Below are 14836 nucleotides of genomic sequence, written 5' to 3'. Positions count from 1 at the left end.
AAAAAATTAATTACATATTCAATTGAAAATTTTATATATATATATATATATATCGCTGTGTTTGCAATATATATATATGCAGTGAAACCTCCTGTTATGGACACTCCTGCAAAACAGACACCTCTCAGTACGGACATATTTTTAATTCCCCTGGAATCCCCTATGAATAAACCATTATGTGCATTCTCCGCAAAGCGGACACTCCCATGGCCGGACAGTCATTTTGGCCCTGAAATGTTAATTTCTATCTCTTCAAACCTGACACTACTTTTTCTAAATTTGAGAAGAAAAAAAAAATAAATTCTGCGTTAAAATGCAAGAGAAACATTTCCAACTTTTCGCTATTTTTAAAACATGTAATTTTTTTGCCTTATCCGTAACTAAAAATATTGTTAAGCTATTTCAACACAGCTGGGGTAAAAAAAAGAACAGAAATATAATCTTTGATGTGTTCATATAAATGAAACGCTTGTTCAAACACTTGATAGCTGATCAATTGCGAATAATCAACTCCATAAGTTCTCCTGACTTAACTGTGAATCGTGGGAGATTTACTTTCGAGAAGGTATTAACCATGTTCCATATCAAATGATAGGTAGGTGCAAGGGGATGTAAACCTAATAATTGAAGCCGACTGAGAACTGAAAGCTCCTATTCGATGTCATTATGTCTGAGTTGAGTATCTATGCTAATCTGTAGCTACATCCAGAATTATGTATTCAAACTTCTTTATAATATCGCCTTTCTTAAAATTTAAATAAATATCCTTGTAGATAGTTATTGTAAATGATTTAATTATTTCTACATCTTTCAAAATATTCTGAAAACAATTAACAGTGTTAAACAAGGTACAGACATTTACCTTGTTTAACACAAGGTAAATGTCTGTGCAAACATTTATATAATTTGCACAATGAATTAGTAGTTACTAGGATTACAAATACTTGGTTTACATTGTACAATAATAAAAGAAATACCAGGTTACTTATAGTAACCTTTTATGAAATAATTTAAATGACAAAGGTCAAGTTATATGGAATGTCAATTTATCCGAAGGCAGGGTTTGAAAAAACCCGGGGATTTTTGAAAAAACCCAACCCGCCTGGGTTTTATTGAAAAAACCCGGGGAAAATTGGGTTTTATTTGAAAAAACCCGGGGAAAATTGGGTTTTTTCATTTAGTGCTCATAAATTTTACTGTGAAAATATTTTTATTTATTAAATAGTGTTGTATAAGTAAACACTAAAATTTCATCTGACTTTTACCTGTAATAAAATTAAACTGGAATAAATATTTAATGGTCTTCCATGTTTTTATAATACGATTAATAGAAAGTGAAATTAAAATTATGTATAATTATAAAGAGTATCAGTTACTTGTCCCTTTTTTCAAATATTTAGATAAATATATGCATTTTAACTTTATAGTTTCAAAAAACAAATTAATCTTAAAATTATAAAAAAGCATATATAAAAAGTTATAGCTCATTTTTTNAATATTTACTGCATTTATAGAGTTTCCACTTTTATTGAGATGTTTAATGAAATACCTGTAAGTGACGTAGTGTGGGTATCTCGATTCTGATTGATTGCTGAAACGTGGCATTTGTTTACGGTAGCAAGTGCTCTTTCCATTCTATTTCGAGTAAGCCAAGCCCGTCAAGCATCAGCTCCCATAAGTGATACATTCTATATTCTTACACAAAGATTTTGTCACGAAGATTTCAATTCTTTCACTATATATTTCTTACTTAACACAAAGACAGGCACGAATCCACGTAGAAGAAAAACAAATTAATTATGCATTGAAGTTGCCAAGTACACAGAACAAAAATATATCATGGTTACAATAAAAATAATTTAAGTTAAGAAAAGATTTATATTTTAATAAATTCGATGTGTGATACGGCCCTGTATTTAGCTAACTTCATGTTAATTAACATTCCAACTTTTGTGGAGAAACTTAACTCATCTTTAACTCGCCATTTTCTTATAAACGATCAGCTGAAGGCTGGGATAACCTTGTTGGTAGGGCACTGGGCCAAGAGTTTATGGATTCGATCCCCGCAGACCGAAGACTCCACGTGTAGTAAATGATGACTGATGCACGTTAAATCTGACGAGACGCAAAGTCCTCCGTGCTCCCATAACAAATCAATACCTCTGGGGGTACTGGATTGGAGATCGATCGTTCTCTAATTCCGGTCCAAATTACGATGAAGGAATGGGTCGATGTTCTTGACAAAGTAAAGGCATTTTTAATTACTCTGAAATAGCTTTCTGCTCTTGTTTTTTTTACTACCACGTCAGGGGTCTGTCCAGGCCGAATTTACTACCGTTTAGCCGTACCTTCACAAATTTAACTTTAGGAAAAACGGTAGTTTCACAAATTCAATTTTAGAAAAAATGGTAGTTTCACAAAATACTTTTTCTTAAAATTTTATTTCTGTATACCTTAAGAATCGATAAATCCATAATTTTGTGTTGATTTTTTAATATAATTTTTCATTTTTCACAAATTATGTCAAAATTTTCACAAAATAGGTACCTTTCAGAAAAGACCTAGACAGACCCCTGTACGTTTATATCAACTTGCCTTCGTGTATATCTGTTCAGGTGGAATTTTGTAATCGATTTTAAGCTAACTTCAGGGTATCCGCGTGCCTGGAAAGTCGTGAAAAATCATGGAAAGTCATGAATTTCGATATTGAACAAAATTTGTCATGATTTTAACTATTTTTTTAAAGAAAATCATGGAAAGTCATGGATTTAGGTCGCTGAAAAATCTAATTTTTAAAATGGAATCTAAAAATACCCCCTCCCCTATTTCATGGTGTTCTGAATATCTGAATTTGTAATAAAATCCCAACTCACTGTCATATTTTATTATTTAGTTTTTTTTTTTTGTAAAATTGTGAAAAAATTACTCGTAATTTGTGAATATAACATAAACGTTAAGTCACATTCTTTCAACCAGGATCCGCTTTTGTGAATATGTGCAAATAGAGTCTGTTATTGCAAAAAAACTTTTTCAAGGAGTTTTTAATTTGTAAAAGGCATGCAAGATTCCGCTCAACACGGTAAAATTATAATTAAAAAAATTAAATTTTAAAATAGTATTTAGCCTATACTGCTGATCGCAAAATATTAAATTCGGACGAAAAAAGGAAGAAGCGTCTGCCGAAGACAAAATTTAGTTCGTTTACATCTGTCTTTCTTCCCCCCTCCCTTCCTGGGAAGGGTTTATTCGATTAACAAAACAATAATGATGGTAAACAAATTTGTGAAGGGTCCGTTTTTAAGTTATAATATTTTCTGAAGGGTCCGTTCTTATGAAAATATATTTTGTGAAGGGTCCGTTAATGGACTCAAATTTCTTCTAAACAGACCCCTGATAACATTTCATATACACATTATCTTACTAATACACATGCACAACCACATCCACATTCAGATACAATTACAGATATACCTACACATACTCTCATGAGCACACATACTGTTACTGTTATGTATTTCATGCGTCCCACGTTTTTCGTTTATCAAATTTTTGTTTTTTAATTATGGTTCTCCACTGCAAAAACATGGTTTTTAAAAATATTAGTTTTATTTTTTCCCCATCTCAAACGGCACTAGTTTACTTATATCATCTGCCAGCTGGCCGAGTGCTTAGCGTGCCTGACTGTAAAACCAATTTCCTTCGGGTTTGAATCCTGTTCAGGGTATGGTTGTTTCTCTCTGTGTGTTATCCTCTGATGTGTGAATGTAGCCCACCCTAAGAATGGGTATTTGTGGCAGTGTAGCGTGGGTAATGTTGCTTGCATATGTGACTTAAGTTCACAGGTGCCCACTGGGTAATGTTAAATGAGCGATACATCCATCTTCTTCCGTTGTGAAAAACGAAAATTCAGTACCTATCGTTAAAAAAGAAAATTTTTTGCTTATTAGTCCAGTGGTGCATGTCCTCAAAGTAAGCAAGAAATTTGTCCTATTTAAAAAAAAAAACCTTTAGATTGTGAAATTGCTGTAAGGAGCTATCCATAAATCATATTCCACTTTTTATTTCAATAATTTTGACCACTTCCTCTTGTTCCAAACTGTCACCATTCCCCCTACCTTCCCATATCATGCTACATTACATAAACATATGCTATCAGTTTGGAAGCAAAACACGCATTATAAAATATATTTTAAAACAACAATTGTGGGTATAACAACAATAATAGTTAGATGTATTTTGATGAAAAGCAGGATGAAGTATTAAAACTAAAATTATTAATTATACTGATTTCAATCAATCAGTCATTCACTGATTTCATTAAAAATCCTTCTGGATCTCGCGCCAGAGGAAGACCTCCAACTAGATGGCTGGAGGACACTACTAAAGATCTCAAAGTAATAAAGATTAACAACTAGAAAAAAGTTGCCATGGATAGGAGGCGTTGGAGGTGAGGCAGCCAAGGCCTGTAAGGGGCTGTCGTGCTGAGGAAGAAGAAGATTTCAGTCAAAATGTGTATTGTCATACTTATTGGTAACTCTCCTTTTGTCACATGACATCATTTATGGATAATGCTATGAATATGTAATAAAGAGATAAGTATCTACTTGAAAACACTATTAAAACAGTGACCACAGCATCACTCCTTAAAATAAAATTTTATTATTATTCAAAGATATTGTATTTTGGGTTTGCACAACCTATGGCATTGACTCTCAAAGCTAAATCAACATTTTGAAGTATGAATCAAGAATATTATTAACTAAAAATTATTAAATACAAATAAGCATTAATACAGCAGGCAGAACTAGACATCCAAATTAGCATGACCAACGGTATCTCACCCATTGTGGTGGTCCTGAAAGAGTGGATACCACCTCTGGAGAATGCACTAGGTCTGCTCATCGACAAGACCGATTGTGCAGCTCATTGGAAATTTAAAAAAATGTTAGTTGTGTAATGTTATTATTAACTAAGAAGTATTAAATACAAATAAGCATTAATACAGCAAATGCAAAGCATTATTTTAACTATGTGGTACCATTAGGATTATTAAGTATTACTGGCAAATATATACCCTTCAATGTGTTAATTTCAAGTCATACAAGGAGTGATCAAATGAAAAGGTACGAAACGACGTAAAAACGTAACAGTTAAATATTTGCATATTCCGCCATGGGAGAACGTAGCGAGACATCTCGGGATACAATTGGAGTCCCTGACTGGGACCGAAGCATGAGCGGGTTCCCGTATGCGCAGGAGAGAGCAGAGGCTCTTAGCAAAAGCAGCGTCCAAATGATGCGGCAGTCCGTATGGGGAACAGAAACTCGAGCACAGAAAAACCATTAATTCCTATGTGTACCGTGAGACACTCCGACGCCTGCGCAGATCCATCAAGAACAAAAGACCGGAGCTCCTCACGGAGGGTGTGGTTCTGCTACATGATAACGCGCGTCCACACGCCACCAGAGTCACATACATGGAACTGGCCAAGTTCAAGTGGGAGGCGTTGGACCATTCGCCCTACAGTCCAAACATGTCGCCCTGCGATTTCCACGTGTTTGGTCCACTGAAGAAACACCTGAAAGGGAAGCGCTTCAACTCGGATGACGTACTCAAGGACGCTGTGAATGACTGGGTCTCGTCACGGCACAGGAATTCTGGGAACAAGAAATCTTGCAGCTTGTTCATCAGTGGGATCATTGTGCTCAGGCCTATGGTGTATATTTTGAATAAAGTCTACATTTGTACCCACCGTGTCGTTTCGTACCTTTTCATTTGATCACCCCTTGTATTTATGTAGTCATTAATGTTAGGTGTTATCGATATAGCCTGCCGGGATAGCCTGGTCAGTAGGGCACTGGGCCCATGTCCGAGAGTTCGTGGGTTCAAACCCCACCGGCCGAAGATTCCACTTGTAGTAAAGTGACTGAGGCATGTTAAATCTGTCGAGTCGCAAAAGTCCCCCGTGCTCCCATAACAAATCAATACCTCTGGGGGTACTGGATTGGAGATCGATCGTTCTCTGATTCAGGTCAAAATTACGATGAAGGAATGGGTCCGTCCTATAAAAGGGTGTGTCGTATGGGTGTGGCAGAAGTCGAATTCTTGCCATAGGTGGCGTCACTGGAAAACAAGAACAGTTTTAGAGCGCTGAAATTAGCGATTTTACTAAATTTATATAAAATTAATATTGTTATTTATACATTAATATAAATTTATTATATATTTTTGAACTTCACACTCAATAAACATTTTTTGACATTTACGTAAGTAACTGCAGAACTCTCTTACCTTCATTAAGCAAAATATCTGTACTATAAGTTTTTGAATGAGAACTTACCAGATTTGTTGTTGAGAGACTTTGCTTTGTTCAGTATATCAACAGTAGTTAAAAACTAGTAGTAAGTGACTGCAGAACTCCCTTACCTTCATTATACAAAATGTTTGTACTGTAAGTTTTTGAACGAGAACTTACCAGATTTGTTGTTGAGAGACTCTGCTTTGTTCAGTATATCAACAGTAGTTTAAAACTGTTAATATTCATTTAATATTGTTTATATTATATATTGTTTATAATATTAATCTAATAAAGGAGTCTCTTTTAGGCTTTATTGCGACCTGGCCGTTTTGATAGGCACATTCTAATTGATTTGCCAACTCTGATAGAAAGGCAGGAAATATTTCAGCAACACCTGAAATCTATTACTTTGGAATCAACTCCTGACTCTTACTCTGAGAGATTAGCTAAACTAACTCCCCGATTTAGTGGTAATTTTGGTTTTTCTTTTAATTCATTTCATTCTATGAACTTATTCTTTTATTTGGTTTCCAGTTTTTATTAAGTAAGATCAAAATTTATTTTGCTTGCTCAAAAAATCCTGATTGCAGTAAGAGGAAAGAGTTTTTATTTATTTGTATAGTTTTGTAATTTAAATTGATAGAAATTAACACTTGAAACAATATCTTCAAGGGTTTTTTTTTTATCTGTCTTTATACAGTTAATATTTTTAGAAACTTTATTCAAAACTTCTGTAGATTCAAACAAATTGAAACTTTTATACATTTTTGTTAAATCTAAAAATTTATTTATTTTACTATTTGACCTCTTTTTGTTGTTGAAATGTTTAAGATTATAAAATAATAGAAAAAATATTTTTTGCTTAAGATTCATAACCTGGAGATCTAAATTTTTCAGGTGCTGACATTGCCAATGTATGCAATGAAGCAGCTCTGTATGCTGCACGCAACAAAAAGAAAAAAGTTTCTTCTACTGATTTAGAATATGCTGTTGAAAGAGTTGTCGGCGGTAATTATAGACATAATTTCTTCTGTTTTATTTTAGTTTTTCATTTGAAAATCCCATTCATTAGGAGTTCATTCTATAATTTAGGTTTTCATAGTTTTTAATAAATTATTATTGCAATAAATTATATTGCGTAAAAGTAGCTTTCTTTTGTATTCGGAATATGTCAGGAATGCTCTTCAGTTTTCCTTTGACATTTTCATAGCTTGTTTATGTAAGAAAATTTTTTTATTATTGAAACTTTCTTCTGCCGATCCCTTGAAGAACTTCTGATTATGAAAAGTTTCCTAAAAGAATTTCATAAAGAGCTTCAGAATTGAAGAGTATTCCAAAATAGGAAAGTTTTTTTTTTCTTCTCTGAACAGCCCAGTACCGAAAGTACATTGCTTGGAAACATATTCAATGTCATTCACATAATACAGGGTAATTCAAAATGAATATAGCGATTACAAACAGCTGTAACTATTTTTATTTTATCCAACGTTGAACAGCCGACAAAATTTTGAGTTTATGACTATTAGTGTTCAACTCCATAGCCATGTAATTTTGAACCAATTCCAGAAGACAAGGAAACTCCTTGATCATTACCCAGGGTGCGTAGCATTTTTAAAAAGTATTTAAAGGTGCTTATTTTCGATTTTTAAAAGCCCTTAAAGGTGCTTTTTTCATTGGGTGTTTTTAAAAAAGTACTTAGTTTTCCTTTTTTGAAAATTAGATTTTTTTCTTTACCATGTCAATTTTTACTACGAATTATGCAAAAAAGCACAGTTTACATTGATCCATTCAGCATTTTCTCAATTAATTCTAAAGACTTAACACAATAATTTAAGCATGGCGGTCATGAGAAATAAATCAACATACCTGAGTAAAGGCTGAAACTGGACTAAATATTTTATTATAGATAAGAGGTTATATTAATGACAACACTGCTGCCATCTATGTCAGCATTTGTGGTGCCATCTATGTACAACAATATAAACTAACTCATTCAACAAATTCAACCCCAATTTTTTTTTGGCGTATTGTCAGTCCGTAGCATATGAAAACGCCATTAATTTTACATGATTCAATATTTTATGATTTTTGACAATTGTCAAAAACAATGCAATAAATTTTTTTTTTCTTTTGACATGACGGTTAAAACAAAATAAAACCGTCAATTGTCAAAAACTTTAAAATCCTGTCTAATTATGATATAAAGTGCTTACAAATATGTTTTGAGTGCTTAAAAGGTGCTTATTTTTTGTTGAATAATTTGGCTATGCACCCTGTTACCTCCAGAGGTATTGATTTGTTCTGGAAACATGGAGGACTTTGAGACTCGACTGATTTAGCGTGCATCAATGATCATTTATTACACGGGGAGTCTTCGGAGAGTGGGGATCAAACCCTTGGAACTCTTGGGCACAAGCTCAGTGCCCTACCTACCAGGCTATTCTAGTTCTTAGCTATAACTAAAACTAAACTCAGCGGCGCGACAGCCCATAGAGGGCCATGGCCTACTGTGCCCATCTCAGTTTTCTTGCCCTTGGGCTCTGGGGTGCAGAAGCAGATGTTCCGGTTAGGTGGTCAGCCGAACGCGAAACCCCCAGTGTTTAGTTCCCAAGCATGCTTGGTACTCATTTATCGACCCACTGAAGGGATGAAAGGCTGAGTCAACCCTGCCCGACCCGAGGATCAAACCCAGGACCTGTGGCAGGGGAGCGAGATGCGCTACCACTCAGCCACCGGCGTTTAGCTATAACTATTTAATGAAAAAATAATTTATCAATGACATTGAAATAGAATGTAGATAGAAATTCTAAATTTCTTTACGTAAGTGAAGCGGAATCCTACGCATGCACAGAGTTCATTAGTGAAAGTGGCGAGACCCATGTAGAAAGCATTCTGCATATTAGAATTTAACAATTTTCATTCTGTTATCAAAGTACAGAGAAGATTTTGTCAGTGTTACAATCGATAGCCTGAAAATGGGATCAACATATGCAGATGGCATAGAATGTTTGCATAGGAAAACAATTGAAGAACACATTGGTAATGCCTTTGCGTCGGTGACTGCACAAATGCTTCAGAATGGAATCTACTACCGCCTAGATGTTGTCCGTGCAACAGAGAGAAGTCACATAAAAAATCTGCATGTCATACAAAATTTTGAAGTTCCTTCTACATTCTGTGTGAATTTTATTGATGAATTATTTTTTCATTAAATGGTTATAGGCGTCTTTAATCTCTGTATTCATTTGGAATGACCCTGTATTTTCAGGAGATCAGTCCTTGTCTTTGATTTAGCACAGGGTTTCCACAGTCCTTTAAAGTCCTTAAAAACTGCTTAATTTTTATTTTGGAAAATAAGGGCCCTTATAAGTGCTTAGTTTTGGTACAAGGTTTTTAAAAGTCCTTAATTTTTCAGCATCACTGTAATTGATAGGAACAATTTTTCAGTTAAATTTTTTAAAACAAAAACTCAATCTTTTATCACCTAGAATTAGACTATGCATCGAGCGTGGAACATTTTCGAGAATTTCTTTTGCATTTCAATTTCAAGGAAATCATTTAAAATGTAATACAGATTAGTTTCGATGATGACATTAGCCTTTAACAATCTGAAATTTAAAAAAAAAAATAAAACTCCCCAGATTTTCAAAAATTGATTGGTACTTCTTTTGTAAGCCCTGTTAATTAATACAATTATATCAGTGCTTACATTGTAATAAAATTCTTTTTATTATTTTTTAATTTATTGATTTTTTTTAAGAAAAGTAAATAATTGGCACTGTCAGTGGTGGTATATGTATATTTGATGATAAACAGTCATACTAATCATTGTGGGCAAAATTAAGACAAAATCAGAATTGGACACAGCTTTAATGGGCTAATGTTCTCTTCACCGATGAGTCCAGATTCAGTTCACAACCTGATTCTGGACGGTTATTGATATGGAGGGAACCTGGAACCCGATACCATCCCAGCAACATTATCGAAAGGGACTATTATGCTGGTGGAGGACTCATGGTTTGGGCAGAGATCATGCAAGATACCCGCACACCGCTCCATCTGTTTGACAATAGTTCCGTGAATGCCCACAGATACAGGCAGGAGGTCTTAGAGCCCTCTGTGCGTCTTTTCAGGGGCGCTGTTGGCCCTGAGTTCATTTTTATGGACGACAATGCGCGACCACATAGGGCTTTCATGGTTGATGAGTATCTGGAAAGCGAGGATAAGCAACGAATGGATTGGTCAGCCAAATCCCCTGACCTGAATCCTATTTGTTGAAAAATAGGGGCCAGCTTACTAAGTATAAGATATTGAAGACATCTATTACTACTCAAGAATTCACTTCATGGAAAACTGTACAACTATATTTAATGAATATAAATCTTTAAGTATAAAGTAAGAAAAACTACATTCAATTGAACTAAACATAACTCTTTAACATCACATAGCTCTCTCTAAACATAACATAAGAGAAGAAACATCTTCTATCCAAAGCAAAGATATAACTGACTAAAAACAGAAACACCCACTTCCTTCTAGCTGAGATAACAGGAAGTGACCCAACTTCCCATAGGAAGTGACACAGCCAAGAGGAAAATACTGTTTACATTTCTATTTGTTTACATTTTCCCAACATTCGGCCCCCTTTTCCTTTTGATGTGCTAAAAAGTTAAACACTTATTTGTAACCTTGAGTTAAGTCCTTAAATATGTTTTATTACAGAAGGATCTCATTCGTTCTTTAACCACAGGCTTTGTTAACAAGTCCGCTGTATTGTTCAAAGTTCTAACATATCTTAATTCAAAGAATTTGTCATTCACATATTGTCTCACAAAATGGTAACGAACATCAATGTGTTTGCTGCGAGAGTTCTCAACCTCAGATTTAGAAAAATCAATAGCAGCCCTGTTATCACAAAACAATTCACAGCTTGGTACGTCCAATTTGAGTTTCTTATCAGTTAGCACATTTTTTAACCACACTAACTCCTTGGCTGACTCCGATAAAGAGATATACTCAGCCTCCATGGTAGAAATTGAAACACTTTTCTGTTTAAAGGTTTTCCACAAGATAGGGATATCACCTACATATACAATAGTTCCTCCTATTGACACTCTGTCATCTCTGTTTGATGCATGGTCTGCATCCGTGTAGCACTTTATTGACAAATCTAAGATTTTCGACAAATCAAGCATATTTTCTTTTGTATATTGCAGATACCCTAATAATTTCAGTAAAGCTTGCCAATGTTTGATACCAGGATTTTCTTGATACTGCGATAAAATATTAACAGCATAAGATATTTCAGGTCTTGTCCTACTTGCTATAAAGGACACACATCCAAGAACACTTCGGTATGGAATGTTTTCCATTTCTGCTTTCTCCATTTCTGTTTGTGGGCAATCCTGCATTGACAAATTTAATCCTTTAGCTATTGGCAATGAAACTATGGGTATGTTGTACCACTTGCTAAAATGCTTCACTGTATTCTCTATATATTCTTTCTGGTGGATTACTAAATGACCATTAATTTTCTCAAATTCTATACCTAAAAGTTTCCTTGTTTCTCCCAAAACCTTTAATTCAAAATTTTGATTCAACTCTTTTAAAATTAGATCTATGTTCTTTTGACTTTTTCCCATTATCACAATATCATCTACATATAACAATAGCAACACATTATCTCCTGTGAATATTCCATTTCACCAATCTAATTTTTCAAGTTTTAATTCGTATAATACACTAGTTACTTCAGTGTACTACTCACGTCCTGATTGACGTAATCCATATATTGCCTTTTTTAATTTACACACTTTTGATGCATCCACTACAAAACCTTCAGGTTGTTCCATATAAATCTCTTCTGTTAAGTCTGCATATAAAGCTTAAATCCTTGTGCAACAAGTCTGGCTTTATGTCTCACAATTTTCTTCAATTCATCGGTTTTTAGGTTGTATACCCATATAATACCTATCACTTTAGTATCTTTCGGCTTCTCTACCAATGACCACACTTCTCTTTTCTTCATCATTTCAATTTCCTCTTCCATTTTTCACAATTTCTTGACTCAACTGCTTCTTTGTAGCTTTTTGGAATATTATACTCAATTAAATTTGCTTCATCTTCTTGTACTATGCTGACTTCATTTCTGGTTACTTTACCAGAGTATTCATTCCTACCACTAAAATCAAATATATCTTTTTCAAATTTAATTCCATGACTATCGCAATATTTCTCAATGTCATTTGATGACCTAAATCGGTTTTTAGACCCTTCTATGAAATAATAAATATCATTTCTAGATCCATCTGATCGTTTAGTTGCTTTTCTTAACCAGTTTAAATCTGATACCTTCTTGATGCTTTCATGACTACAACTTGAGTCAAATTCTGGCCTATGAATAATATCTTCATCACTTGATTCTTCTTTTTCATTCCATTTTGTTCTTCTTGGTGGTTTTCTACTTGGGTCCAGGATGACTTCCACTGCAAATTCATTTTCATTGAATTTAACATTTTTTGTTTCTATAACTTTTCGATCTTCAGGTAAGTAGATACGGTAGCCTTTGGTTGAAAAAGCATAACCTAGCATTATACCTTCTTTGGCACGCATTTGGAATTTATTTCTCTTTTGTTTAGGTGCACCAACATAAGCCTTGCATCCAAACACTTTAAAATACATTACTGGTGGTTTCTTTCTATACAACATCTCCTATGGCGTTTTCTTTCCCTTTCTTGAAATTCTGTTCCACGTATGAACAAAACAACATACTGCTTCAATCCCACCATTCTTCATTCATGTTACTATCCTCCAGCATAGATTTAATGACATCCAGAGCAGTTCTATTAAATCTTTCACATACACCATTTTCTTCTGGCGTATAGTAATTAGTTCGTTCAGCACGAATTCCATGCTCTTCTAAGTATTGTTCAAATTGGTTATTGCAGAACTCACCGCCATTGTCACTCCTGATACACTTTAATTTTCTTTCAGTCAAGCGTTCCATCTTTGCATGATAATTCTTAAATTTCCTAAATGCTTCACTTTTATTCCTCATAAGGTATAAAACTACTGCACGACTGTAATCATCTATAATTGCCAAAAAATACCTATTTCCTTCTTTTGAAGTTTTCGGCATAGGACCACAGATATTCATATATACTACTTCAAGGGGTTGAGAAGTACGACTTGGAATTGATTTAAATGAGATTCTATTGGACTTGGCAAGGAGGCAAGTGACACAATTTTCATCTGGTTTTTCTATATTAGGTAATCCCCTTACACTCTGGTTCTTGCTAGTTTCTTTAAGGTAGTCAAAATTAATATGACAATATCTCCTATGCCACAATGTGGCTATATCTGTTCCTGATTTACAAGTGCCAACATTAAGTCCACTATTTTCAGCTTTTGGAGTTCCAGTTTTATATTTGTATGGCTTCAGGTAGTACAATCCATCTCTTCTAGTGGCATAAAATAACTTCAACCAATCATTTGAATAAATCCATAATTTTCCCTTAGTTCCAACAAAATTAGCTCCTGCAGCTTCTAATCGTGAAATAGATATTAGGTTTCTTCGAATACTTGGGTTGTATAAAACATTTGTTAAAGTTATATTACTCATTTCTTTTCCTACTTTAACTGAAAATTCAACAGTTCCTTTTCCTAGTACCTTACTAGAAGTATCCCCAACAGCCAAAGCCATGCTTACATTATTTGTTTCTTCATACCTTGACATTAACATTTTGTTTTTACAGAAATGTGTAGTTGCAGCGGAATCCAAAACCCATATTCTATCATCATTTTTAAACATGGTTTCACCAACTTCCACAGAGTGTGTTGAATAAGTCTCAACTAAAGCAGCTGACTGATCATTGAAATTCCTTTTCTGTTTACCCCACTTTGACTTTACATTTCTGACATATCTATCTCTACAATTTGCAACTAAATGTCCATACTTGTGGCAGTGATGACATGGACCAAGGACTTTTCTATTACTTTCTACAAATTTACTTTGAGATTTTTTTCTGTCTCCATATCTTTCTTCATCTTTACTTATAGAAGAAATGTTAAACGCACTAACCTCTGGACGAATATCAGCTTTCACTTGTGTAAGTCTGCTTTCTTCTCTTATCAGTTCTTCGGCAATTTTATCAATCGTAAAATCTTCATCCTTCCAACGATAAATTAACTGAACTATACCGGAGAACTCAGGTGGTAGATGCCTTATTGCTTGGAATCCTTGAAACAACTGATTTAATTCACTAAGCTTTTTCACCGCTGTTTTAAGTCTAGCAATAAAAAGGCTTATACTTTCATTAGCTTGATACTTAATGCTAAAAAACTCATCAAGTATCTGAATGAGTCTGCCTCTTGTTTTTGGCTCAAAATGCTGAACCAATTTCTCCCAAGCCTTTTTACCATCTAAACAATCTTGAATAAGCGGTCTGAATTCTGGCTGAATTGCATAATACAGTGTAGAAAATGATCCATCTCTTCTTAATTCAAATTCCTGTTTTTCTCTTCTTGTAGCTGAAACTT

At 34.2% G+C, this 14836-nt stretch overlaps 1 protein-coding gene across 1 annotated transcript in view; it reads left to right on the top strand.

Annotated features, from left to right (window-relative positions):
* Positions 1 to 14836, top strand: part of LOC107447654 (SPG7 matrix AAA peptidase subunit, paraplegin) — a 73928-nt gene that overhangs the window by 39123 nt on the left and 19969 nt on the right. The window contains exons 12-14 of the mRNA XM_071187048.1: positions 2183 to 2245; positions 6606 to 6768; positions 7196 to 7306. Of these exons, the coding sequence (XP_071043149.1) occupies positions 2183 to 2245; positions 6606 to 6768; positions 7196 to 7306 (337 nt within the window). The remainder of the gene's footprint in view (positions 1 to 2182; positions 2246 to 6605; positions 6769 to 7195; positions 7307 to 14836) is intronic.

This window comes from Parasteatoda tepidariorum, chromosome 10 (assembly GCF_043381705.1).
Source record: "Parasteatoda tepidariorum isolate YZ-2023 chromosome 10, CAS_Ptep_4.0, whole genome shotgun sequence".
NCBI classification, from domain to species: domain Eukaryota; kingdom Metazoa; phylum Arthropoda; class Arachnida; order Araneae; family Theridiidae; genus Parasteatoda; species Parasteatoda tepidariorum.
The sequence above is the reverse complement of the archived record's forward strand: the minus strand, read 5'-3'. Positions and strand labels throughout refer to the sequence as shown.